This window comes from Hordeum vulgare, chromosome 6H, assembly GCF_904849725.1.
Source record: "Hordeum vulgare subsp. vulgare chromosome 6H, MorexV3_pseudomolecules_assembly, whole genome shotgun sequence".
NCBI classification, from domain to species: Eukaryota; Viridiplantae; Streptophyta; class Magnoliopsida; order Poales; family Poaceae; genus Hordeum; species Hordeum vulgare.
In genome coordinates this window covers 17,058,846-17,086,826 of record NC_058523.1, presented here as the reverse complement: position 1 = coordinate 17,086,826, position 27,981 = coordinate 17,058,846, and the positions used below count along the sequence as shown (strand labels likewise).

Sequence of the window (27,981 nt, the reverse complement as noted above, 5' to 3'; positions counted from 1 at the left end):
CTGGGATTAACTGAGAATAATTTGGTGAAACCAACAAACTGCGATGATGCACATACACGAGCACTAGCTAACCTATTTCCAAAATGTAGGTAAAGGTAATGCCTCCAAGTCTAACATCATCATGAAAATATAGATGGAGGTGCACATGCACAACGCGAGGAAACTAGCTAAAAAAGCAACAAAAATGATGACTCTGGACAGTCGTTGCCTCATCAGTTCTTGATGAAAAGCGCCAATTATTTCTCTCGGCTAGTGTCCACGCAATATGGGCTCGATCAGCTCGCTCAGAGGAGCCAGCTCTGACCTATCGATTAACTGAAATTCCTGCCAAGAAAATAGTGCCAGCAATAAGTTATTGTGATGATCGAACCGCACGAGCAATTCCATTCATTGACAAACAAATTTGCTCGAGACTCGAGAGATGTAGCAAGCGATTAATAAACGCTACTGAATAATAGTGCTACTAATCATATCATGGGGAGGCAATCTCAACTGACAAATTCTAGCCGATAGGGTGGTGAACAAAACCATCATAATTTGTCCTTAATGTTTCTAGTGTGCTTCTTAAGAATAGGCAAGATGTGTTTGTGTGCATAATGATTGATCATAGCTTCTAAAGCAGTAACCTGAATCAAAATATTGAAAGCCGGCAAGATATTAGAATTCAGAATCATGGAACCAAACTACCAAGAAAACTAACTCCCTTCTTTTGCATTCCATGATAGAAATTAGAGGTTGGTACTAAAGACATGAAGTTGGGTGTGGTTACCAATGTGAAAAGCACAAAGTGCTTGAAGCAGGTGTTGAGATGTGCTTCTTCCTCGAGTGAGATAATCTTCTGGAAATGGGAGTGGTATATGTGCGCGTACACTCTGAACAGGCGCTTGAAGATCGTGTTGATGACGTCCCGGAAGTTTGGAGGGAAGGGAGCACCTGTTGGCACCACAGGTTTTCCATAAGAGTACATGATTAGACCGAGCCATTTTTTTTTTTGCACTCTTCATCGGTACACTAAAAGTAATATATAATCAGTTCCCTCAACAAAATATATTGAAAAACAATAATCAGTTACCAAGCTTCTGAGGGAAGATGGATTCTTCGTCGAGCTGGGATTCGATCCAGTCCATCAGGTACTCGACATACTTTGGTGCAGATACTTCAATAGGCCTCCTGATCTTGACTCCATCAGCCCACCTGTACTCATACCTGTTTGATGAAGAATTCTTGTCATTAAGTTCAGAGTGTGACAAACAGCATATGAGATATCCATTTTTAAGATTTGAAGGAATGTACTTTGGACCGGCTGACATGGTGGGGCAGGTAGCTGGCGTGCAGAACTCCATGAGGGTGCCATACAGGAGGCTCACTTGGTTGAAGAAGTCGACAGCTGGAGATGGAGCGAGGTCATCAGAAACTAGCAAAACTTTCAGCTCATCAACTGAAACGGCAAGAAACAACTGTTTCATAAAGAAGATAAGTGCAAGAGCTCACTGTTGACAGCGAGCCACTCGCTGAGATCCTCTCCGACTGGCAGGCGGACCACCTCTCGCAGGTTACCGCTGCCGAGGGTGGCGTCGATGTGCCTCTTCAGCTTCATGCCCTGTGTACGAGCAGTCCAAATATTTGTGGTGATCGAATTGGTAACTGAACTTCTTTTTTTTCTGGATTGAGCATGTGGATGATAATAACATGCAGTCACACAAGAAAAGAGATCATAATAACATGCAAGCATTTATATATATAGCTGGATGTGTGCATCATTCTGATGCAGAGGCTGGGGTTTTGACCTCCTTTTCGGGAAGAAAAATAATACTATATATAGCTGGCAGTCCAAATCCTTCTTCCTCATCATAGCTGGCAGTCCTCCAACTGAATCTAGCCCATGTTATTCAGTTGGAGGTAGAGCTAGACAATCCAAGAGATTCAAAATCCCTTTGACGAATTTTGACAAGAAAATGACCGACGTTTGTCAAATTTGCTAAGAAATATTTTGATTTTGCGTATGCGACGCACCTTGTCCCTCGCTGGAGCACTCTTCTTGGGCCTGAATGTCCTCTGGTTCCTGCCAACCAATCGAAGCCAAATGAAAAATTCAGGATCCTTTCTCAGACAAGTGGAGAATTAACCCAAACTAAAAAAGCAAACGAGACACGAGGAAGAACACGATGAATATAACAACCCAAAGAATAAAGAAACTAAAACAGCAACCGAAGGAGGACTTTGGGCCTGATTAAAACAGCAATCTTCACCTGCTGCTGCGACCGAAGAAGCTCTGCATGGTATGGTACGTACGGCGTCGAAGGCCACGCCGCCAGATATATATATATAGATGTCAGCGAGAACGAGAGGAAACGACGGCGACGGCGACCGCGGAGCACTCTTCTTTGAGTGGCAAGGACAGAGGAGAGGCTTTTGAGTGACAAACAACGGCGACGGCGATCCGAGGGAGGGAGGGAGGGAGCTTTCCGAGCCCTGACGTCCACCTGAACTCCATATATATATGGCTACTACCGACGACGTACGCCGAGAGAGAGAGAGAGATAAGAGACAAAGGGCTAGGCTGGCGGCGACGGAGGGAGGAGCGGTGACAGAGAGACACATACAGAGAGCCGGTGGATTGCTGGCATCGTGAGTGCGTGGGTTGCATCCGTTACCGTTTTGGGCTGTTATACACTGATTACGCCCTGCTAGCTGTGCGCCTTTGATGGTTTTCCGCTTGCTCCAATCCTGCCTTGTTGGTACTCATTCACCGACAGCTAGCTGTACTCCGCCTTTCCATACAAGTGACCTCACCACCTCCTCCATCATTTTCTTCTTCTTCTCGGCAGTCTTTAAAAAAAACACAGTACAAACGCAAACGCATTAAATACTTGTGCAAAACAAGAAGCCCAATGCATATGGACGGTTTCTATTCCTAGAATCCAGATACCGATCACGGCTCCGCCGATTTCGGCCCAATCAGCTACCTACCGCCCCGTGACTCGGGACGATTCTCATGACACTCTCTCGACGCCCATTTGATCTCTCTCTCTCTCTCTCTGACTTTGGAAGTACCATCTCATCTGCGACGGAGGGTTTCTCCTCCCTCATCTTAGTCGGTGTTGCCGACTTTCTTTCTCTCGTCTCGTGTGACAGGTGGACTGTGCAACGACGACAAGGGACGCGAGATGGCGTGACGTTTTTGGACTATTTGGCAGCCGATGAGTGCAATCTGGTGAAATGGTTCAAGATATGATCGCCTAATCCGCGACTGTGTGGAGTGTTGGATCTGGACTGGTGTCAAATTACAATATGAAACCGCAAATACACACAAAAACTTGATGGCCTCGCTGGTGACATGATGAAAGGGTGACGAGTTCAGGTTGCTGACCAAGACTGGCGACTTCGATAAAGACGTGAACACGGACACATTTTTGGCGGTTTCACTGGCGGCATGGTGAAGGGTGACGGGTTAATGTTGATGACCAAGACCGGTGATTTCAATAAATACTCAAATATAGGCATATATTTGGCAGCTTCGTCGGAGACATGATGTATGGTGACGAGTTCGTGATTTTTTTTTGAAAAGGAAGATCACCCCTAACAGTTGCATCTGAATGATGCATCCAACCATATTACTAAACAAAAGGTCTCACGAATGGTCTATCATACAATAGTAGCTCCCAAAAGGGCCAAAATAAAATTGCCACAATCGGTGAAAAGGAACAAGATCACTAAACACCTAGTCTATTATTGAACCGTCATCCAAACCGATTGTAAGTATGCTCATTGGCTTCCACATGACCGAGTAACAATCATGTACAGATTCAATCAGTGATTTTGTAAATAATTGGCAAAAAAAATTGCAAGAGTTTTGTCTGTTAAATATCATGTCATTCTGCAGTTCAATACTCCCTCCTTTCCGATTTATAGGGCTCAAATCTGAAATCCCATCAACCAAGGTGAATTGTGATTGGATGGCACTAGTTTTAACTAGCCAATGAAATATTTCTCACATATTCAATTTCTGAGGTAATAAATGCAGCATCCTCCTTCTCATTGGACTTGCATGATGGATGTACAAAACGATGCATGCATAGCCATTCATTTTCTTTCTCTAAACTCTATGAATTAAATATAGCGTGGGACTCAAAGCACTTTAACTCAATTAGACTCAAAATGAGCCTAATATAATGGAAATGTGAAAATTTTGAGATGAGCCCTATAAACCGGAAAGGAGGGAGTATAGCCCAAAGTAATGCACATACTTCTGCTCGAATATGTCATGTAATACTTGGCTCCACTCCATCAAGCCACGTCTCCAAATAACGTGTTAATACTAGTTGAAGAGCTAATATTAAAGTCTACATGAATCGTATGCCATAAAAGTTTGGCCAGAGGACATGTGAGAAAGAGGTGTTTTATATTTTCATCTTGATCATAAAAACAACATCCTTTACTACCCTTCTATTTTTGCTGGACTGCGTTATCCTTAATTATAGTCACTTCTTTGTGCACAAACCACATGAATATTTTGATTCGCAAAGGAACTTTAATCTTCCAAGTATGAGTGTTCACCACCAAGACTGGCGACTTCGATAATTACGCGAACACGAATAATTCTATGGGGTCTTTGCTGTTGACGTGGTGAAGGGTGACAGGCTTGTGTTGACGATCAATACTGGCAACTTCAATGAAGATACAAACACAAAAAGTTTTTTGCGGCTTCGCTCGCGACATGCTGAAGGGGTACGAGTTTGTGTTGATGAACAAGACTGGTGACCTTGATAAAGACATGAACATGGACAATTTTTTGGCAGCTACATTGGTGACGTGGTGAAGGGTGGTGAGTTCATGTTGATGTCCATGACCGGCAACTTCGATAAAGACGCGAGTACGGACAATTTTTTTGCGGATTAGCTGGAGACATGGTGAAGGGTGATGAGTTCTTGTTGATGACCAACACTGTGACTTCGATAATGACGGGAACATGGACATATTTTTTGGTGGCTTCGTTGATGAAATTGACGACCATGACTAACGATTTTGATAAAGGCATGAATATGGAGAATTTTTTGGCCGATCGGATGTAGGCATGGTGAAGGGTGATAGGTTTAATTTGTTGGAAATATGCCCTAGAGGCAATAATAAATTAGTTATTATTATATTTCTTAGTTTACGATAAAGAGTTCAAAATAGATCAGCAAAGAAGGAGTTCTTGGTTGCGTTGTAAGGTGTGAATTTGAGTAAGACTCAAAGCCTGACCACGGCAGAATAAAGAGAATAGACGAAGGTCGTCTTCTATGCCTTAGCCATAGACTCTAAAGTATGCCATGCTGAGTACCGCACCTGATGTGTGCCTTACAGCAAGTCTGTTAAGAGGTACACAGAGTGATCCAGGATTGAATCACTGATCAGCGGTCAAAGTTATCCTTAGTAACTAAATAGACTAAGGAATTTTTTCTCGATTATGGAGGTGGTTAAAGAGTTCGTCGTAAAGGGTTACGTCGATGCAAGCTTTGACACTAATCCGAATAACTATGAGTAGTGAAACGGATTCGTATAATAGAGTAGATATTTGGAGCATTTCCGAATAGCACGTAGTAGCAGCATCTATAAGATGACATAAAGATTTGTAAAGAACGCACGGATCTGAAAAGTTTCAGAACCGTTGACTAATACCTCTCTCACGAGCAAGACGTGATCAGACCCCAGAACTATATGGGTGTTGGATTCGTTGAAATCACATAGTGATGTAAACTAGACTATTGACTCTAGTGCAAGTGGGAGACTGTTGGAAATATGCCCTAGAGGCAATAATAAATTAGTTATTATTATTTTTCTTAGTTCATGATAATCGTTTATTATCCATGCTATAATTGTATTGAATGAAGACTAAAATACATGTGCGGATACATAGACAAAACATTGTCCCTAGCAAGCCTCTAGTTGGCTAGCCAGTTGATCAAAGATAGTCAGGGTCTTCTGATTATGAACAAGGTGTTGTTGCTTGATAACTGGATCACGTCATTAGGAGAATCACGTGATGGACTAGACCCAAACTAATAGACGTAGCATATTGATCGTGTCATTTTGTTGCTACTATTTTCTGCGTGTCAAGTATTTGTTCCTATGACCATGAGATCATATAACTCACTAACACCGGAGGAATGCTTTGTGTGTATCAAACGTCGCAACGTAACTGGGTGACTATAAAGATGCTCTACAGGTATCTCCGAAGGTGTTAGTTGAGTTAGTATGGATCGAGACTAGGATTTGTCACTCCGTATGACGGAGAGGTATCTCGGGGCCTACTCGGTAATACAACATCACACACAAGCCTTGCAAGCAATGTGACTTAGTGTAAGTTGCGGGATCTTGTATTACGGAACGAGTAAAGAGACTTGCTGGTAAACGAGATTGAAATAGGTATACGGATACTGACGATCGAATCTCGGGCAAGCAACATACCGAAGGACAAAGGGAATGACATACGGGATTATATGAATCCTTGGCACTAAGGTTCAAACGATAAGATCTTCGTAGAATATGTAGGATCCAATATGGGCATCCAGGTCCCGCTATTGGATATTGACCGAGGAGTCTCTCGGGTCATGTCTACATAGTTCTCGAACCCGCAGGGTCTGCACACTTAAGGTTCGACGTTGTTTTATGCGTATTTGAGTTATATGGTTGGTTACCGAATGTTGTTCGGAGTCCCGGATGAGATCGCGGACATCACGAGGGTTTACGGAATGGTCCGGAAACGAAGATTGATATATAGGATGACCTCATTTGATTACCGGAAGGCTTTCGGAGTTACCGGGAATGTACCGGGAATGACGAATGGGTTCCGGGAGTTCACCGGGGGGGGGGGGGAACCCACCCCGGGGAAGCCCATAGGCCTTGAGGGTGGCACACCAGCCCTTAGTGGGCTGGTGGGACAGCCCAAAAGGGGCCTATGCGCAATAGAAAGAAAAATCAAAGAGAAAGAAAAAAAAGGGGGAGGTGGGAAGGAAAGGAAGGACTCCCACCCACCAAACCAAGTCCAACTCGGTTTGGGGGGGGGAGCCTTCCTCCCTTGGCTCGGCCGACCCCCTTGGGGCTCCTTGAGCCCCAAGGCAAGGTCCCCTCCCTCCCACCTATATATACGTAGGTTTTAGGGCTGATTTGAGACGTTTTTTCCACGGCAGCCCGACCACATACCTCCACGGTATTTCCTCTAGATCGCGTTTCTGCGGAGCTCGGGCGGAGCCCTGCTGAGACAAGATCATCACCAACCTCCGGAGCGCCGTCACGCTGCCGGAGAACTCTTCTACCTCTCCGTCTCTCTTGCTGGATCAAGAAGGCCGAGATCATCGTCGAGCTGTACGTGTGCTGAACGCGGAGGTGCCGTCCGTTCGGTACTAGATCGTGGGACTGATTGCGGGATTGTTCGCGGGGCGGATCGAGGGACGTGAGGACGTTCCACTACATCAACCGCGTTCACTAATGCTTCTGTTGTACGGTCTACAAGGGTACGTAGATCACTCATCCCCTCTCGTAGATGGACATCACCATGATAGGTCTTCGTGCGCGTAGGAAATTTTTTGTTTCCCATGCGACGTTCCCCAACATAATTTGTGTTCATAACCAGATTTGCTGCACGATTGCAAGATAAGAAAAAGGGAAAATGGAAGTCACTTGTATGGAATGAGATTATATATGGTCAAATCATATAGTCGGGTATTTACACTAGGTGTCATACTCTACAATGACAAGACCAACCGCTCTATGAATATGTGAAGGGTGGTGGCCAATTTACAACACACACAATCGAACAAAATTAATCTGCTACTTTTAATTCCATCTGGTTCTTCTTTACCATAGTTTTCTGCTTCTTGTTCTTCATTGTCGATTGCATCGGACTACAAGGCTCTTGGTGCAGCCAGGAAGACCTAGGATAATTGGTAGCCTCTCCATACCGTGCTCCCTACAATGCTTCGCTGGCGATGTGTCCCGCGTATCGCCTTTGGCATAGGAGGACATGTCATTTATTCATTTTCGAACACAATTTTGGTGACTAGGAGAAAAAGATCAAGGGATGATGGTGTCCATCATATCTGACAACAAGACTCAGAAGCCTTAAGTGTTAGGGGTTAAATCTGGTGGATCTCGGGTAGGGAGTCTAGAGTTGTGGATCTTGCCTAGATTGCAACACAACAAATAGGAACACCGTGCTTTACCTAGGTTCAGACCCTCTCGAAAAGGTAAAATTCTAGGTCATGCTTCTGTTGTATTGATTATGGATGTGGTACAATGTACATGATAATCTACCTCCACATCGCATGCGAATGAATCTTAACTTAGCCCTATGGACTAAACCCTTAGCTTAATAAGCACCAGCGATACCTAGGGTTACATGTAGGTCGGTTGCATCTAGAGATAGACATGTCAATGACTCAATCTTGCCTTGGAGTATGCCCAAGTCTTTGGAGGATCCAATCTTTAGTGCACCAAGGGTCATGCTAGACATGGCTCATCCTTAGGGTCCTTGCTTTGGCCCATGATTAGCATGCCAGCGTGGTTAGCACCCCTAGTCCACGACACTATCAGTAGCTCCTGAACTGGTCTTCAAGTTGAGGACATAGATCAACTCCTCGGAGTGGATTCGATCTTCGGCTTCGCATGCGAGTTCCATATTTATCTCTGTGCTTTCCCCTACTGTAACCATGTTTCAACCCAAGATAGGATATTGTTGGGGAACGTCGCAAGGGAAACAAAAATTTTCCTACGCGCACGAAGACCTATCATGGTGATGTCCATCTACGAGAGGGGATGAGTGATCTACGTACCCTTGTAGATCGTACAGCAGAAGCGTTAGTGAACGCGGTTGATGTAGTGGAACGTCCTCACGTCCCTCGATCCGCCCCGCGAACAATCCCGCGATCAGTCCCACGATCTAGTACCGAACGGACGGCACCTCCGCGTTCAGCACACGTACAACTCGACGATGATCTCGGCCTTCTTGATCCAGCAAGAGAGACGGAGAGGTAGAAGAGTTCTCCGGCAGCGTGACGGCGCTCCGGAGGTTGGTGATGATCTTGTCTCAGCAGGGCTCCGCCCGAGCTCCGCAGAAACGCGATCTAGAGGAAAAACTATGGAGGTATGTGGTCGGGCAGCCGTGAGAAAGTCGTCTCAAATCAGCCCTAAAACCTCCGTATATATAGGTGGGAGGGAGGGGAGGAGGCAGCCTCAAAACCTAAAGGTTTGGCCGAAATTGGAGGTGGAGGAGTCCTACTCCAATCCTACTTGGAGTAGGATTCCACCTTCCCACTTGGAAACTCTTTCCACCTTGTGTTTTTTCCTTCTCAAACCTTATGGGCCTTAGTGGGAACTTATTCCAGCCCACTAGGGGCTGGTTTATCTCTTCCCATAGCCCATGAGACCCCTTGGGGCGTGACACCCCTCCCGATGGTCCCCGGCACCCCTCCCGGCACTCCCGGTACACTACCGATGAGCCCGAAACTTTTCCGGTAATGCACGAAAACCTTCCGGTAACCAAATGAGGTCATCCTATATATCAATCTTCATTTCCGGACCATTCCGGAAACCCTCGTGACGTCCATGATCTCATCCGGGACTCCGAACAACATTCGGTAACCAACCATATAACTCAAATACGCATAAAACAACGTCGAACCTTAAGTGTGCAGACCCTGCGGGTTCGAGAACTATGTAGACATGACCCGAGAGACTCCTCGGTCAATATCCAATAGCGGGACCTGGATGCCCATATTGGATCCTACATATTCTACGAAGATCTTATCGTCTGAACCTCAGTGCCAAGGATTCATATAATCCCGTATGTCATTCCCTTTGTCCTTCGGTATGTTACTTGCCCGAGATTCGATCGTCAGTATCCGTATACCTATTTCAATCTCGTTTACTGGCAAGTCTCTTTACTCGTTCCGTAATACAAGATCCCGCAACTTACACTAAGTTACATTGCTTGCAAGGCTTGTGTGTGATGTTGTATTACCGAGTGGGCCCCGAGATACCTCTCCGTTCACACGGAGTGACAAATCCCAGTCTTGATCCATACTAACTCAACTAACACCTTCGGAGATACCTGTAGAGCATCTTTATAGTCACCCAGTTACGTTGCGACGTTTGATACACACAAAGCATTCCTCCGGTGTCAGTGAGTTATATGATCTCATGGTCATAGGAATAAATACTTGACACGCAGAAAACAGTAGCAACAAAATGACACGATCAACATGCTACGTCTATTAGTTTGGGTCTAGTCCATCACATGATTCTCCTAATGATGTGATCCCGTTATCAAGTGACAACACTTGCCTATGGCCAGGAAACCTTGACCATCTTTGATTAACGAGCTAGTCAACTAGAGGCTTACTAGGGACAGTGTTTTGTCTATGTATCCACACAAGTATTGTGTTTCCAATCAATACAATTATAGCATGGATAATAAACGATTATCATGAACTAAGAAATATAATAATAACTAATTTATTATTGCCTCTAGGGCATATTTCCAACAGTCTCCCACTTGCACTAGAGTCAATAATCTAGTTCACATCACCATGTGATTCCAACGGATCCAACACCCATATAGTTATGGGGTCTGATCATGTCTTGCTTGTGAGAGAGGTTTTAGTCAACGGTTCTGAAACTTTCAGATCCTTGCGTTCTTTACAAATCTTTATGTCATCTTATAGATGCTGCTACTACGTGCTATTCGGAAATGCTCCAAATATCCACTCTACTATATGAATCCGTTTCACTACTCATAGTTATTCAGATTAGTGTCAAAGCTTGCATCGACGTTACCCTTTACGACGAACTCTTTAACCACCTCCATAATCGAGAAAAATTCCTTAGTCCATTTGTTACTAAGGATAAATTTTAACCGCTGCTAGCGATTCAATCATGGATCACTCTCTGTACCCTCAACAGACTTTGAGTCAAGGCACACATTAGGTGCGGTACACAGCATGGCATACTTTAGATTCTACGGCTAAGGCATAGAAGACGACCTTCGTTTATTCTCTTTATTCTGCCGTGGTCGGGTTTTGAGTCTTACTCAAATTCACACCTCACAACGCAACCAAGAACTCCTTCTTTGCTGATCTATTTTGAACTCTTTCAAAAACTTGTCAAGGCATGCATCTTGTTGAAACTTCTATTAAGCGTTTTCGATCTATCTCCATAGATCTTTGATGCTCAATGTTCAAGTAGCGTAATCCAGGTACTCCTTTGAAAACTTCTTTCAAACAATCTTGTCTGCTTTACAGAAATTCTACATTACTTCTGATCCACAATATGTCAACCACATATACCTATCAGAAATTCTATAGTGCTCCCACTCACTTCTTTGGAAATACAAGTTTCTCATAAACCTTGTACACACCCAAAATCTTTGATCATCTCATCAAAGTGCTTATTCCAACTCCGAGATGCTTGCACCAGTCCATTGAAGGATCACTGGAGCTTGCATACTTGCTAGTATCTTTAGGATCGACAAAACCTTCTGGTTGTATCACATACAATGTTTGCTCAAGGAAACCGTCGAGGAAACAATGTTTTGACATCCTACGTGCAATATTTCATAAATAATGCAGCAACTACTAACATAATTCTAACAGACCTTTAGCATCGCTACGAGTGAGAAAGACTCATCATAGTCAACTGTTTGATCTTGTCGAAAACATCTTTGCGACAAGTCGAGCTTTTCTTAATAGTGACTTATCACCATCATCGTCTGTCTTCTTTTAAAGATCCATTTTACCCAATAGTCCCATGACCATCAAGTAGTTCTACCAAAGTCTACACTTTGTTTTCACACATGGATCCTCTCTCGGATTTTATGGCTTCCAGCCATTTGTTGGAATCTGGGCCCACCATCGCTTTCTCCATAACTCGTAGGTTCACTGTTGCTCAACAACATGACCTCCAAGACAGGGTTACCGTACTACTCTGCAGCAGTACGCGACCTTGTCGACCTACGAGGTTTGTAGTAACTTGATTCGAAGCTCAATGATCATCATCATCAGCTTCCACTTCAATTGGTGTAGGCGCCACATGAACAACTTCCTGCGCCCTGCTACACACTGGTTGAAGTGATGGTTCAATAACCTCATGAAGTTCTACTACCCTCCCACTCAATTCTTTCGAGAGAAACCTTTCCTCGAGAAAGGATCCGTTTCTAGAAACAAACACTTTGCTTTCGGATCTGAGATAGGAGATGTACCCAACTGTTTTGGATATCCTATGAAGATGCATTTATCCGCTTTGGGTTCGAGCTTATCAGACTGAAACTTTTCCACATAAGTGTCAAAGCGCCAAACTTTCAAGAAACGACAGTTTAGATTTCTCTAAACCTCAGTCTATACTGTGTCATCTCAACGGAAATACGCGGTGCCCTATTTAAAGTGAATGCGGTTGTCTCTAATGCATAACCCATAAACGATAGTGGTAATTCGATAAGAGACATCATAGCATGCACCATACCAGATAGTGCGTGGCTATGACGTTCAGACACATCATCACACCATGATGTTCTAGGTGGCATGAACTGTAAAACAATTTCCACATTGTCTTAACTGCGTACCAAAACTCGTAACTCAGATATTCATTTCTATGATCATATCATAGACAGTTTATCCTCTTGTTACGACGAACTTCACTCTGAAACAGAATTGATCTTTACAATATTTCAGACTTGTGATTCATTAAGTAAATACTCTAGTATCTACTCAAATCGTCATTGAAGTAAGAACATAATGATATCCACTGCGTGCCTCAGCACCCATTGGACTGCATACATCAAAATGTATCACTTCCAACAAGTTACTATCTTATTTCATCTCAATGGAAACAAGGCCTTGCTCATGTGGTATGATTTGCATGTCACTAGTGATTCAAAATCAAGTGAGTATAAAGATCCATCAGCATGGAGCCTCTTCATGCAATTTATACCAACATGACTCAAGCGGCAGTGCCACAAGTAAGTGGTACTATCATCATTTAACTCGTATCTTTTGGCATCAATGTGTAACACTACAATCGAGATTCAATAAACCATTGAAGGTGATCATTCAAGCAAATAGAGTAACCATTATTCCTTTTGAATGAATAATCGTATTGCAATAAACACGATCCAATCATGTTCATGCTTAACGCAAGGACCAAATAACAATTATTTAGGTTCAACACCAATCCCGATGGTAAAGGGGGCGTGTGACGTTTGATCATATCAACCTTGGAAACACTTCCAACACGTATCGTCACCTCGCCTTTAGCTAGTCTCCGTTTATGTCGTAGCTTTCATTTCGCGTTACTAATCACTTAGCAACCGAACCGGTATCCAATACCCTCATGCTACTAGGAGTACTAGTAAAGTACACATCAACATTATGTATATCAAATATACTTCTTTCGACTTTTGCCAGCCTTCTTATCTACCAAGTATCTAGAGTTGCTCCGCCTCAGTGACTGTTCCCCTTATTACAGAAGCACTTAGTCTCGGGTTTGGGTTTAATCTTGGGTCTCTTCATTAGCGCAGCAACTGTTTTGCCGTTTCACGAAGTATCCCTTCTAGCCCTCGCCTTTCTTGAAACTTAGTGGTTTTCCAAACCATCAACTATTGATGCTCCTTCTTGATTTCTACTTTCGCAGTGTCAAACGTCGCGAATCGCTCAAGGATCATTGTATCTATCCTTGATATGTCATAGTTCATCACGAAGCTCTCAAAGCTTGGTGGCAGTGACTTTTGGAGAACCATCACTATCTCATCTGGAAGATTAGCTCCCACTTGATTCAAGTGATTGTCGTACTCAGACAATCTGAGCACATGCTCAACGATTGAGCTTTTCTCCTTTACTTTGTGGTCAAAGAATCTTGTTGGAGGTCTAGTACCTCTTAACAAGGGCACAAGCATGAAATCACAATTGCATCTCATCGGAACATCACTCATGTTCCGTGACGTTTTACAACGTTTTCGGCGCCTTGCTTCTAAGCCATCAAGTATCTTGCACTGAACTATCGTGTAGTCATCAGTAATGTGTATGTCGGATGTTCATAGCATCCACAGACGACGCTCGAGGTGCAGCACACCGAGTGGTGCATTAAGGACATAAGCCTTCTGCGTAGCAACGAGGACAATCCTCGGTTTTACAGACTCAGTCTGCAAAGGTTGCTACTATCAATTTTCAACTAAATTTTCTCTAGGAACATATAAAAACAGTAGAGCTATAGCGCAAGTTACATCGTAATTCGCAAAGACCATTAGACTATGTTCATGACAATTAGTTCAATTAATCATATTACTTAAGAACTCCCACTCAAAAAGTACATCTCTCTAGTCATTTGAGTGGTACATGATCCAAATCCGCTATCTCAAGTCCGATCATCACGTGAGTCGAGAATAGTTTCAGTGGTAAGCATCCCTATGCTAATCATATCAACTATACGATTCATGCTCGACCTTTCGGTCTCATGTGTTCCGAGGCCATGTCTGCACATGCTAGGCTCGTCAAGCTTAACCCGAGTGTTCCGCGTGTGCAACTGTTTTGCACCCGTTGTATGTGAACGTTGAGTCTATCACACCCGATCATCACGTGGTGTCTCGAAACGAAGAACTGTCGCAACGGTGCACAGTCGGGGAGAACACAATTTCGTCTTGAAATTTTAGTGAGAGATCACCTCATAATGCTACCGTCGTTCTAAGCAAAATAAGGTGCATAAAAGGATTAACATCACATGCAATTCATAAGTGACATGATATGGCCATCATCACGTGCTTCTTGATCTCCATCACCAAAGCACCGGCACGATCTTCTTGTCACCGGCGCCACACCATGATCATCCATCAACGTGTTGCCATCGTGGTTGTCGTGCTACTTATGCTATCACTACTAAAGCTACAGCCTAGCAAAATAGTAAACGCATCTGCAAGCACATATGTTAGTATAAAGACAACCCTATGGCTCCTGCCGGTTGCCGTACCATCGACGTGCAAGTCGATATTTCTATTACAACATGATCATCTCATACATCCAATATATCACATCACATCGTTGGCCACATCATATCACAATCATACCCTGCAAAAACAAGTTAGACGTCCTCTAATTTTGTTGTTGCATGTTTTACGTGGTGACCAAGGGTATCTAGTAGGATCGCATCTTACTTACGCAAACACCACAACGGAGATATATGAGTTGCTATTTAACCTCATCCAAGGACCTCCTCGGTCAAATCAGATTCAACTAAAGTTGGAGAAACCGACACTTGCCAGTCATCTTTGAGCAAAGGGGGTTACTCGTAACGATGAAACCAGTCTCTCGTAAGCGTACGAGTAATGTCGGTCCAAGCCGCTTCAATCCAACAATACCGCGGAATCAAGAAAAGACTAAGGAGGGCAGCAAAACGCACATCACCGCCCACAAAACCTTTTGTGTTCTACTCGAGAAGACATCTACGCATGAACCTAGCTCATGATGCCACTGTTGGGGAACGTCGCATGGGAAACAAAAATTTTCCTACGCGCACGAAGACCTATCATGGTGATGTCCATCTACGAGAGGGGATGAGTGATCTACGTACCCTTGTAGATCGTACAGCAGAAGCGTTAGTGAACGCGGTTGATGTAGTGGAACGTCCTCACGTCCCTCGATCCGCCCCGCGAACAATCCCGCGATCAGTCCCACGATCTAGTACCGAACGGACGGCACCTCCGCGTTCAGCACACGTACAACTCGACAATGATCTCGGCCTTCTTGATCCAGCAAGAGAGACGGAGAGGTAGAAGAGTTCTCCGGCAGCGTGACGGCGCTCTGGAGGTTGGTGATGATCTTGTCTCAGCAGGGCTCCGCCCGAGCTCCGCAGAAACGCGATCTAGAGGAAAAACTATGGAGGTATGTGGTCGGGCAGCCGTGAGAAAGTCGTCTCAAATCAGCCCTAAAACCTCCGTATATATAGGTGGGAGGGAGGGGAGGAGGCAGCCTCAAAACCTAAAGGTTTGGCCGAAATTGGAGGTGGAGGAGTCCTACTCCAATCCTACTTGGAGTAGGATTCCACCTTCCCACTTGGAAACTCTTTCCACCTTGTGTTTTTTCCTTCTCAAACCTTATGGGCCTTAGTGGGAACTTATTCCAGCCCACTAGGGGCTGGTTTATCTCTTCCCATAGCCCATGAGACCCCTTGGGGCGTGACACCCCTCCCGATGGTCCCCGGCACCCCTCCCGGCACTCCCGGTACACTACCGATGAGCCCGAAACTTTTCCGGTAATGCACGAAAACCTTCCGGTAACCAAATGAGGTCATCCTATATATCAATCTTCGTTTCCGGACCATTCCGGAAACCCTCGTGACGTCCATGATCTCATCCGGGACTCCGAACAACATTCGGTAACCAACCATATAACTCAAATACGCATAAAACAACGTCGAACCTTAAGTGTGCAGACCCTGCGGGTTCGAGAACTATGTAGACATGACCCGAGAGACTCCTCGGTCAATATCCAATAGCGGGACCTGGATGCCCATATTGGATCCTACATATTCTACGAAGATCTTATCGTTTGAACCTCAGTGCCAAGGATTCATATAATCCCGTATGTCATTCCCTTTGTCCTTCGGTATGTTACTTGCCCGAGATTCGATCGTCAGTATCCGTATACCTATTTCAATCTCGTTTACTGGCAAGTCTCTTTACTCGTTCCGTAATACAAGATCCCGCAACTTACACTAAGTTACATTGCTTGCAAGGCTTGTGTGTGATGTTGTATTACCGAGTGGGCCCCGAGATACCTCTCCGTTCACACGGAGTGACAAATCCCAGTCTTGATCCATACTAACTCAACTAACACCTTCGGAGATACCTGTAGAGCATCTTTATAGTCACCCAGTTACGTTGCGACGTTTGATACACACAAAGCATTCCTCCGGTGTCAGTGAGTTATATGATCTCATGGTCATAGGAATAAATACTTGACACGCAGAAAACAGTAGCAACAAAATGACACGATCAACATGCTACGTCTATTAGTTTGGGTCTAGTCCATCACATGATTCTCCTAATGATGTGATCCCGTTATCAAGTGACAACACTTGCCTATGGCCAGGAAACCTTGACCATCTTTGATTAACGAGCTAGTCAACTAGAGGCTTACTAGGGACAGTGTTTTGTCTATGTATCCACACAAGTATTGTGTTTCCAATCAATACAATTATAGCATGGATAATAAACGATTATCATGAACTAAGAAATATAATAATAACTAATTTATTATTGCCTCTAGGGCATATTTCCAACAGATATACCTCCGCTATATGAGGAATTCCAACTAGGCTCTTTACAAAGTGTTTCTACATACTTATCGTTTCTAAAGACCTTGTCCAGGACTAGGTGGCTCAATGGCGAAGTCTCCCAATGTTGGCATAGGTGAGTCGATTGTGCCAAGTTCTGACCACTTTGACTGAAAACCAATCTCCAACACGTACCGTTGAAACCAAAAAGTCTCATCAGTGCTCATTACACTTATTTTTAACGTGGCTCAAGGCCGTTGCCATTGGCACGCCCCATCAATAAAGGGACTGTGCTTCCGGAGTTTTAGCAACATTACCAGTAAAATTCCCCATCAATAAATGATATCATTCACTTCTACCATGACTTGTGGAGTATCATCCTCTCAGGTCTCACTTAGGTGAAGTTCCATTCATCCATAGCCCAGAACAGAGATTTCGTACTAGTGATAGAAGGTTTGATCAATGGCTGGCATTCGTTCCGTCCTTCATCCTATGGGAGGATAAAAATACACTTCTCATGCACAGCTCATTGGAGACCATGTGGAGATATCATGTATTATTACCATCTCCCGCCAAAATGAGTTGGGATTTGGATCTTTTGTACCACTGGATTTTATCTTCTCACAATAGACGCGCAATCTCCCGTTGAGACAAATTGTGAGTTTGCAATTATATCAAGGCCATCGGTAATGGTTGAAAGGCATTGCTTTTCATACATATTGTTGATGAGTTTCACACATATAGATAGGAATTGCCGTGTGGCCCTCATTCTAATATTCCATTTCTCATTTGATGACCAATGGCGGGCTTCTCCCATACATTCTAAATTATGTCTGCAAAGCCATCCCACTGTAGTCATCCTAATTAAAATTTCAATGGGCAGCGAACAGTGGGGGCCTAATGGAGCTGGAATATACATCCTACTTTGATAGAATCCACTGCTCCCAAATGGTACAAGGTTCTTGACTTAAATTTAATGGGGATGCAAATTCCATAGATGCATCGAAAGTGTGTTTAATTCCTTTGTCTTTGAATGAAAGCATACATTTAGTGATTGCCCTTGGTTTTACTGATTGAAGTCATTAGGGATCCATGGCCTCCATCTCAAGCTTCCGCACAAAACTATATAAGTTGGAAGGAAGAAATAATCCAACGGAGATAACCCTACATACCTGCCACATACCAACATACATGCCAGGTCTATCAAATAAGAAAAGAACCAGATCTATGCTGATTTTAGCCCCAGCTAAACTGAATATTTAGCTCTATATATATCTAAGTAATTAGGCCATTTACTATGAGAAGGAAACTAATCATGAAAAGGAAACTAATCAGAATGGTACCAATGGAAATCACTTGAGCGTCTCTTTCATGTCGAAAGGCAAGAAAAAAACTGCATGGACGGCGGAGCTTGTGGTGCTCGCTGGCGGGCCGGAGGAATAGAGGCTTGTCATCTTGGAGTTGATGCTCACGATCCAGCCAAGTGGAATTGATCGACATGAAAACAAGGTGCTATAATGTCAATCCCACTACACGCCCGCGAGGTGAAAGAGGGGGTTGTCATTCCTAGGATAAAATGGCCACCGAGGTGAAAGAGGGGGTTGTCATTCCTAGGATAAAATGAAGTGAGGGGAGGGGCGGAGGAGTCGACGGAGTAAAGGCCACATAGAGGTTTAAGTCGTTATGGGCTTCTGGATTGATTAAGAGAGATCATTTTTCCTTGAGGGATTAGGAGAGACCTAATTTATGAATCAAGTTAATCGTTTGAGCTCAAACGGTGCTTGCAATTAGTGCTCCATCCTTAAAATGTAAGTCACACTTGATTTTGTACGATATTTGATGCAGACTTTGATCATTAATATATACCAAAGTATATGGATTGAAAATGTATAAATAGTTCTTGTATTTGTCTTTCGAAACAATTCATTTTTATATGGTTTTACATTATTTTTGCAGATATCAGGAGCTGCTACGCGTCAGCCGACGGATTCTTTAAAAAGATCCGCCACCTCCTAAGTCATCGGATCTCGCGAATCGAGTGACCGAGCGTCATCATGTACTACTCCAACATAGGTTGTGTTACGGAAACATGGGTCATGTTGCAGAATTTTTTACGGCATAGATCAAGTTGCAGATTTTTTTTATTGCAACAAAGGTCTTGCTATAATTTTTTCTTACAACAACAATCTTGTCAAAGAAATTTCTGTAACAAAAGTCTTGTTACAGAAACTTTACAAAAGTCAGAAAATTTGCAGAAACATTTTACAACAAAGGTCTTGCCGCAGAATGATTCAACTATGATCTTGTTGCAGAAATTTGTATCCTTTTCATAATCGATGTCCGTGCGAGCCGTGGCCCTGTTTATGGATAAGATGAAGATATTTCTAAGAAAGAAAAAATGGACACGTGGTAAACGATGGAGGCGGTTGACGCGTAGGAGCGATCCACCAGTAGATAGTAATCATTTCCCTATACATTAAGTGAAAATTATAGTTAAAATTTTGCGATGAAGAACAGAAAAAGTCAAACACCCTTTATATTTTGGGAAGGGGATATCATATGTAGAAGATGGTTACACCAACCACTGTTGCAAAAATGGGGCAGGTGACAAAGTCGTGTCAAGGAAGGACCAACTGAACCACCTTTCTTTGTTGATCAGTCACAGGCAAAGAAATTGAAATATAAAATAAATACAGTAAGCTACATTATCTTCTTTCTTATGTGCAGCATCCTCGCCTCATATACTTTATCAATCAATTGCCAAACAGCTAGGTAAACAATTATTATGATGGAAGGAAAAACAGGTTAGAGCCTGCTAATGTTCTTATTCTATCAATCAATTGCCACACTAAGTGACAGCTAACTAAACCATTATTGTGATGGAACACTAAACAGGTCAGCGCCCGCTGATACAGCAGGCTAAGTTTCTTTTGTTTCGGTGCTGTCTAGGTTTTAACCTATCCATAGTGTACGCTCCGATGTCAAACGTATGCAGTGGCGTTTGTAGCAGTGCGTGTTGAACTCACTTTCCCTTCTTTCTCGTCCCCTGTTTAAACTCTCTCTCTCTCTCTCATTCATGGTCATCCCTCTCCACAATCGTCCTCATAAGAGGTTTCCCTACACAATTCTGCTTTTGGATCAATAATGCCCTTTCAACTGGGAAAACGACAATAATGAAACACCGGGGGATTGGATCAATTGCAAAAACTAGCCTTCATTAAGGGAACCCGCTCTCGTCATATCTATTCATCATCATCGCAGACCTTTGCGGGAATGTCATTTGTTTTTTTTTTTGTTTTCTCTTTCACTTTTCTGAAGGCATGACTATGATGCTTCTGCCTCAACACCTATCATTGATTGTATCGGCTGATTGCTTTGTACTTTTTTTCGTGAATCCCCCCCCCCCCCCCCCGCCCCCACCTACCACCCACTACGCTTCAGTATGATGACGACACCCTCATAATAGTTGAGGCTTCACCTGCAACCGTCCTAAAGGATATCATAGATGACTTCGCCAAGGCTACAAGTTTAGCCATGAACTTCGATAAAAAAACGTTTGTACCTATACGTCTCCCTGCCGACCAGGCAAGCTCAATAGCTAATACTCTTGGCTGCCCCGTCTGGGCCTTTCCCTCAAATCTACCTAGGACTACCGCTTTCGTATATTCGACTGTCACATGATGCCTCTCTACCAATCGTAGAAAATTGTTGCAAATATCTCTTGGGTGGAAGGCAAAACTGCTGGCCAAAGAGGACATGCTAATCCTATTATCTGCCTGTCTTCAGCTGTCTAGACATCTACTTTATGTCTGTATTTAGGATCCCCAAAAAAGTTCTCAAACAATAGATGGCTTTCGCCGTGTGGGTTGTAGAGGAAACATGTACTGGTGCCCAATGTCTAATTGCTCGGAACAAAACTTGTAAACCCAAAAAGTTTTGTGGTTTGAGTTTAAAAACTTGCATGAACAAAATAATTGCCTACTTAATTATTATGTTTGCAATTATTATTTTCATTTCCAAACACAGGAAATGTTGTTGGATTATCCCTTGATTGTTGGAAGTACTTCCAACGTTCCTGCTTTGATAACCGTTTTCTTTCTCAGATATTTTAGGAAATGATAAATTTGGCTATCGCACATAACCCAACCAAGAGAAATTCCTTGGATCAAATGACAATCCGTTGAAATTAACAAATTGCTCTGGAGCAGTGATTGCCATGATGCAATCAACACCTGCTTGGGAGAATCTGAGTACATACACGAGCACTGGCTAACCTATCTCTAAAATGTAGATGAACGTAGTCCATACCCAAGTCTAACATCATCACAAAAAGACAAGCGCAATTGTGCGCATGAACAAGCTGGGGAAACTAACTAACTTAAACGTCAAAAGAAAAATGATATCTTTGTGCTTTTGCCTCATCAGTTCTTTAATCAAAGCTTCAATTGTCTTCTCAGCTAGTGTCCCACTAGTATGGACTCGATCAGCTCCCTGAGAGGAGCTAGCTCTGCCCTGTCAATTAACTGAAATTCCTGCCAAAAAATAAGGCCAACAATAAGTAATTGTAATGATCGGACCATACGAGGCACTCGATTACAGACAAATTTGTTTGAGACTCGAGAGGTGTAAATTAAGTGGTATGCTGCTGAAATAACAATAATACTAATCATGAGGAGGCAATCTAAATTGAGAAATTCTAGTCGATAGAGCAATCAGCAAGCCATCATAACTATTTGCTAATGTTCGCGGTGTGCTTCTTAATAATAGTTTCGTTAATAATAGGCAGGATGCCTTTGTGTGCATAGTGCATAATGATTGATCACAGCTTTCTAAAGAAATAGTCTGAATCAAAAGATAGGAGAGGTTGGTACTAAAGGCAGCCATACTGGAAAGCTGAAGTACTGAACCTCTTGGCTCCAGAATTCAAGTCACAGGCCATGACTTATTATGACCCATGCTGCAAAACTAGTGTATGTACTACAGGCTACTGTACTTGGTTTTGAGTGTTGTATGGCTTCTCTTCTACTCTCTCCGTTCACAAATATGAAATGTTTTGGATATATCAGTATTGACTACAATACACACAAAAACGTCATACACTTATATTTGTGAACGGAGGGAGTAATTCTTTGCCGAGAGGATGATTACTATCTTCTATCAATTCCCTTGAAACTATATGGCACAAGACAGTATTATTCCAGAAATTGTTGAAGGGAACTATATGGCACAAGACAGTATTATTCCAGAAACTATATGCCGAGAGAATGCAACTTTGTGTCATGAAGTTGTGGAGGGTGGTTAGTTACCCATGTAAAGAGCATGAAGTGCTTGAAGCAGGTGTTGAGATGTGCTTCTTCCTGGAGCTTGAGAATCATCTGGAAATGCGAGTGGTATATGTGCGCATACACCCTGAACAGCCGCTTGAAGATCGTCTTGATGACGTCCCGGAAGTTTGGAGGGAAGGGAGCCCCTGTTGGCACAACAGTTTTTTCCACCAGAGTACATGATTAGACCAGAATTCTGAATCATTTTTAGCACTCTCATCAGTAGACTAAAAATAATAATCAGTCATACCAAGCTTTTGAGGGAAGATGGATTCTTCGTCGAGCTGGGATTCGATCCAATCCATCAGGTACTCGACATACTTTGGTGCGCACACTTCAATAGGCCTCTTGATCTTGACTCCATCGGCCCACCTGTACTCATACCTGTTTGAAGATGAGTTTTTGTTCTCGTTAAGTTCAGAGTGTGACACAACGCATACTCCCTCCGTCCGAAATTACTTGCCGCATAAATGTATAGAAATGGATGTATCTAAAACTAAAATACATTTAAATACATCCATTCCTATGACAAGTATTTCCGGACAGAAGGAGAAAATTATTAACTGCATCTGCAGGTGCCAAGATTTGAAGGAATGTACTTTGGACCGGCTGACATGGTGGGGCAGGTAGCCGGCGTGCAGAACTCCATGAGGGTGCCGTACAGGATGTTCACTTGGTTGAAGAAGTCGACAGCTGGAGATGCAGGTCATCAGGAACTAGTACTACAAGTTCAGACATCTAATTTTTTTTCTTGATAAAGGGTGAATTTTATTGACTTAAAATAAAGCATCAAGAAGATATATAAATACAGTTAAGACACCTACTAGGTGTACAAAAATTCAGCTCATCGACAACTGTTTCACCATTAGAAAGAAGAAAGTGTCAAGAATGAACTCACTGTTGACAGCGAGCCATTCGTTGAGATCCTCTCCGACAGGCAGGCGGACCACCTCTCGCAGGTTACCGCTGCCGAAGGTGGCGTCGATGTGCCTCTTCAGCTTCATGCCCTGTGTATTACAGTCCAAATTTTTAGGGTGGTCAACTTGGTAACTGAGCTTCATTTTTCTGATTGAGCATGTGGATCATAATCAGTTGGAGGTAGAGTTAGATGATGATCTCAGGGAGAGATTGAAAAGCCTTCTAATGAATTTTAACAAAACTTGACCAACTTTTACATAAATTTGCTAAAAGGAGAGAATAATGAAAACACGTGACAGTATATATCCCTCCATCCCGGTTTATTGGTCTCCTTCGAATTTTGGGTCAAAGTTTGACCATAAATTCTGACTAATAAAATATGAGTCATATGTAGTGAAAATGGTATCGTTGGAAACTTGCTCCAAATATGAATCCAAAAGTATAACATTTGCGGCATGCCGCTTATAGTTTGTTAGTCAAATTTATAGTGAAAATATGATCCCAAAATTGAAGGGGGGATCAATAAGTAAACTCGAACAAAGGAAGTATCCATGTAGTGTAGGAACCGTACCTTGTCCCCCGCTGGAGCACTCTTCTTGGGCCGGAATGTCCTCTGGTTCCTACCAGACAATCAAAACAAGAAACCAAAGCGAAACGAAGGTCAGTTTGGATCCTTGGCCTTCATCAGCCAATGAAACGAGACATGAGAAGCAAGAAGATGATGAACAATCAAAAACAGCAATCGAAGCAGGAATTTAATCTGTTATGGGGGTTCACCTGTTGCCGCGACCGAAGAAGCTCTGCATGGTACGACGGAAGGCGCCGGCGAGAGGAAGAAGGCGACGGCGAAGGCGGAGAGACGAGATGGTCCGAGTGAGAGGGAGCTTTCAGGGTTCTGACGTGCACCTGAGGTCCATATATATATGCCATACCTGACGTACGCCGAGAGAGAGGGGTAGAGCGAGAGACAGGCTGGCGGTGATGGATGGAGGCTGGCTGGCATCGTGAGTGCGTGCGTCCGTTCCGTTCCCGTCTGTTCTGTTCCTGTTCTGTTATCCACTCACGCCCGGCTGTGCCGCCTTTGATGGTTTCCGCTTAATCCAATCTAATCCTGCTTTTGTTGGCACTGATACAGCGACAGCTAGCTTAGCTACATCCAGCCTTTCCATACAAGTAATCTCATTCTCATCTCACTCCCTCCTCCACAGGTTTGCCCAGCTTTTTTTTTTTTGGAATAAACACAGTACAGACGTCGCCAAAGGACCTGACCCGGGTCCCGGGTGTCGCCTCCTCCAGGGCGACCGGGGGCTCTAACCCTAGGTCTTGCCGCCGCCGCCCCCTCCGTCCTCCCTTCTACCCTCGTTGTCCCTTAGATGGGTGTCAGGAAAACCCGTGTGCCGCCAGTGAAGGGGGCGGCGGGGAACTTGCAGCCCGGGGTCGTGACACGGTAGCATGGAGGGGTGGTGCACGACAACACGACATCTTTCTACAACGGCTGCTCCTCTCGGCGGTGCGGCGTCCCTCTGGTGACAACGTGGGGACTACAAACTCCGTAGAGATCTATGGCGCAAGGGCCCCAGGGTAGCGCTCACAACATTGCGGTGGTGGCGTTTCCTTTGTCGGGGTTGACGGGCTAGGAGGTGGCTTCTGCGTGGTAGCTTGAGGCTTGAGGGGGTGGAGGGTGGGGAGAGGGGTCAAGGGATCACGTACCCCGGGTTGTAGCTTGAGGCGTGTGGCGGTCAAGCTTTCTCCAACGTGGAGGACGCTTGATGCCGGAAATCTGCAGCCCTCCAGAGATAGCCGTGGGTTCAGGAGGTGTGGCCACCGGTGGAAACCGCGCCGACTTCAGTCATGACGAACGATGACGGTATATTTGCATCGTTTTCTTGTTGGAGGCAACGTTGATGCAACTTTCACATTTCTGCCCACATTGCTCTGGTGAAAACCCTAGATCTGGTTCTCCCGGATCAGACGATGATGGCGCGTGCCGGTGTTTTTCCCTAATGGGGCAACGTTTTTTGGAGCATGTGTTGGCTGGAGGGGTCCTGAGGTGGAGCGTTGTGCTCTTCCAAGTCTCAACGACTAGTCTCGATGATGTGGTGTCGTTGGGTCTCGACGACTAACTCTTGATGATGGACGAGCGTTGTGCGGTGACGCTCATTTCATTGATCCCTGCACTGAAGATGAGTTCACGTAAGACGGCGACGATGACCTCTGGAGCATGCGCATGCGGTGGGGTCGGCTGGATTCGTGCTCCGGTTTTAGATGGTATGTGTAAGGGTAAGGTTAGGGCAAGCGACTCTAATCATGACCATCATTATCATTAAGTTTGTAGGAGGAGTGCCTTTTATTGTCTTGAAGGTGAATTCAGAAGAATTGATGTTTTATTTTATAAGACATTGTTGATTAATCTAATAGTATAGTTGTGTGCATCACTCAATGCAGAGACCCGGGGTTCAATCTTCTTTTCAAGAAAAGATGCAAACACCTTAGGTATAATATAAAAAGACGAATCCATAACTATTAGTCAGTTTCTATTCCTAGACTCCCAAATAGATGATGACTCTCCCATTTTTGCCTGACTAGCTAGCCAGACTCCCCAATGATTCGGGAGGATTCTCATGACCCTCCCTCGACCCCCCCCCCCCCCTCTCTCTCTCTGTTTTGATCGTTGTGGGTATATATATTTTTCCTAGTTTAGGTATAGCTTTAGTCTTGTATGACTTTGCCCTTTGCCTGCATTTTGTGTGTGTGCGCGCGCGTGTGCGTTGGTGTCGGCTAGGTGCATCGTATCTATGCAGAGCTCATGTGTGTGTTCATTATTTTTGTATTCATTTGATGTTTTATTTTAGTCAATAAAATCTACATTTTATCATAAAAGAAACCCCATTATTGCAGAAATGGAGTAGACGACATCTCAATGAGGGACTAGCGAAATTGCCTTTCCTTGTTAATCAGCCATAAAAAAGAAATTCAAATATCCAAATACTATATAATTAATATTAATATAGTAAGCTACATTATCTTGTTTCTTATGTGCAGCATTCTCGCATCATATGGTACTTAATCTACAGCCCAGCTCTTTCTAATGATTGGGACTGTTAGAATAAATCCGAGGCACTTCGTCGATCATCCGAAGACCAAGCAATCACACGAGCACGACACCGAGATTTGTTAACGAGGTTTATCGATATGGCTACATCCCTGGGACATAACTACGGACGCTCCTCCCCGTGACACCGTCACAATACCCCACGCCGGCCGCCCGGGCACCGGCACACGTCGCCGGCTCCCCCGCGTGCCTCTGCTATTATGTTGGCATAGGTTACATCGTGTGTCTACCCCCGCTATATATGAGAGGCCTAGGATATAAGTGTCTTGTTTGGACACGACTCCATATCCTATCTAAACGCAATACAACTACAAGTCCAACTGTAACCTATCTTGTACACAATATTCGACACAACTCTAACAAACTCCACCTTGGCGAATATTCTCCACCACCTTGAATTCGTCCATGCGTCAAACTTCCATATACATTGGACTTGAACTTGTCCCATGAGCACTGCTGCTACTCCAAAGACTCCATGTGACTCCACCTGCAACTTGTAGTTCCTTCTTTTCCTGACCATAGTCAATGCTCGAACGAAATTAAGCTCCACATTACTCTAGTTGCGCTCCCAACTTCCAGAGTATCCAACACCATCACACACCGATCACTGACCTGCGTGAAAGTGAACAACTCATATTGGGTGTCGCACATAAGAGTTACCTGAACTCAACATCACCGCTCATCCTTAACCGTTCGTCTGAAACTTGAAGGAATTTCACCATTGCTTGTAGTCATCCCGAGTCAAATTCGCAGTTGTCTCACCACATGTATGACCACCAGAGCCCTGGCCCATCTCCATGTCCCGTGCGTACCGCACGCCTCGCCGCTATTACCGCGTCGAACCTCTGCTGTCCTGGTCGAGTCTCAAGGATCGCGAACCCACACCACTCAACCCTCACTGCAGAGTACCACCGACCGGTGCCGAGTATCACGTCTCCATCAGACCACTGGTACCCAGTCCGATCCATGTGTCTCTCGCTATTCGCTGAAATAGGCTTCGACTCTCCATGCATTTACGCCGTAGCCCCTCCATCAGCACAGAGTGAAGTCTTCCACTATACTCCAGCTCCACCTTCAACATGACTCCATGTAGCTGGCCCTGCTACCCCGCGCCCTGTCGACTTCAAGCTCTCATGTGTGCACTGTCTTGAATCAACCCCGCGACATAGTCTTGTCGAAGTCACACAAGCCCTCGGGCCTGCACCACGTGTTTCCACGCCCCAGAAGTCAGCCACCATCAGCATCACGCTCATATGTCGTCGTCGGTGAAATCACCGCCTTCTTCTGCTTTGACCGACATCCCCGTCGATCCGTTAGACTGTTGAGTCCGAC

The 27,981-nt window shown here is 44.2% G+C and overlaps 2 protein-coding genes across 4 annotated transcripts; both read right to left on the bottom strand.

Moving 5' to 3' along the window:
- Positions 1–6: 6 nt before the first annotated feature.
- On the bottom strand, positions 7–24,393 carry LOC123405932 (MOB kinase activator-like 1A). 2 transcript variants are annotated; one of them, XM_045099443.1, is made up of 7 exons: positions 24,315–24,393; positions 2,014–2,062; positions 1,492–1,600; positions 1,294–1,387; positions 1,073–1,206; positions 770–933; positions 7–324 (listed from the first exon to the last, which is right to left on the bottom strand). In XM_045099443.1, exons 1-7 carry the CDS (start codon positions 24,341–24,343, stop codon positions 250–252), a joined length of 654 nt encoding a protein of 217 aa, XP_044955378.1. In that variant the 5' UTR covers positions 24,344–24,393; the 3' UTR covers positions 7–249. The 2 variants fall into 2 exon arrangements, with proteins under 2 accessions (XP_044955378.1, XP_044955376.1); XM_045099441.1 differs by lacking the exon at positions 24,315–24,393 and adding an exon at positions 2,250–2,480.
- LOC123405933 (MOB kinase activator-like 1A) lies at positions 21,476–24,401 on the bottom strand. Of its 2 annotated transcripts, none has more exons than XM_045099444.1 (7): positions 24,315–24,401; positions 24,109–24,157; positions 23,518–23,626; positions 23,219–23,312; positions 22,870–23,003; positions 22,602–22,765; positions 21,476–21,827 (listed from the first exon to the last, which is right to left on the bottom strand). In XM_045099444.1, exons 1-7 carry the CDS (start codon positions 24,341–24,343, stop codon positions 21,753–21,755), a joined length of 654 nt encoding a protein of 217 aa, XP_044955379.1. In that variant the 5' UTR covers positions 24,344–24,401; the 3' UTR covers positions 21,476–21,752. The 2 variants fall into 2 exon arrangements, with proteins under 2 accessions (XP_044955379.1, XP_044955380.1); XM_045099445.1 differs by having other exon boundaries at positions 23,518–23,684; positions 24,315–24,349.
- Between the last annotated feature and the right edge of the window lie 3,580 nt (positions 24,402–27,981).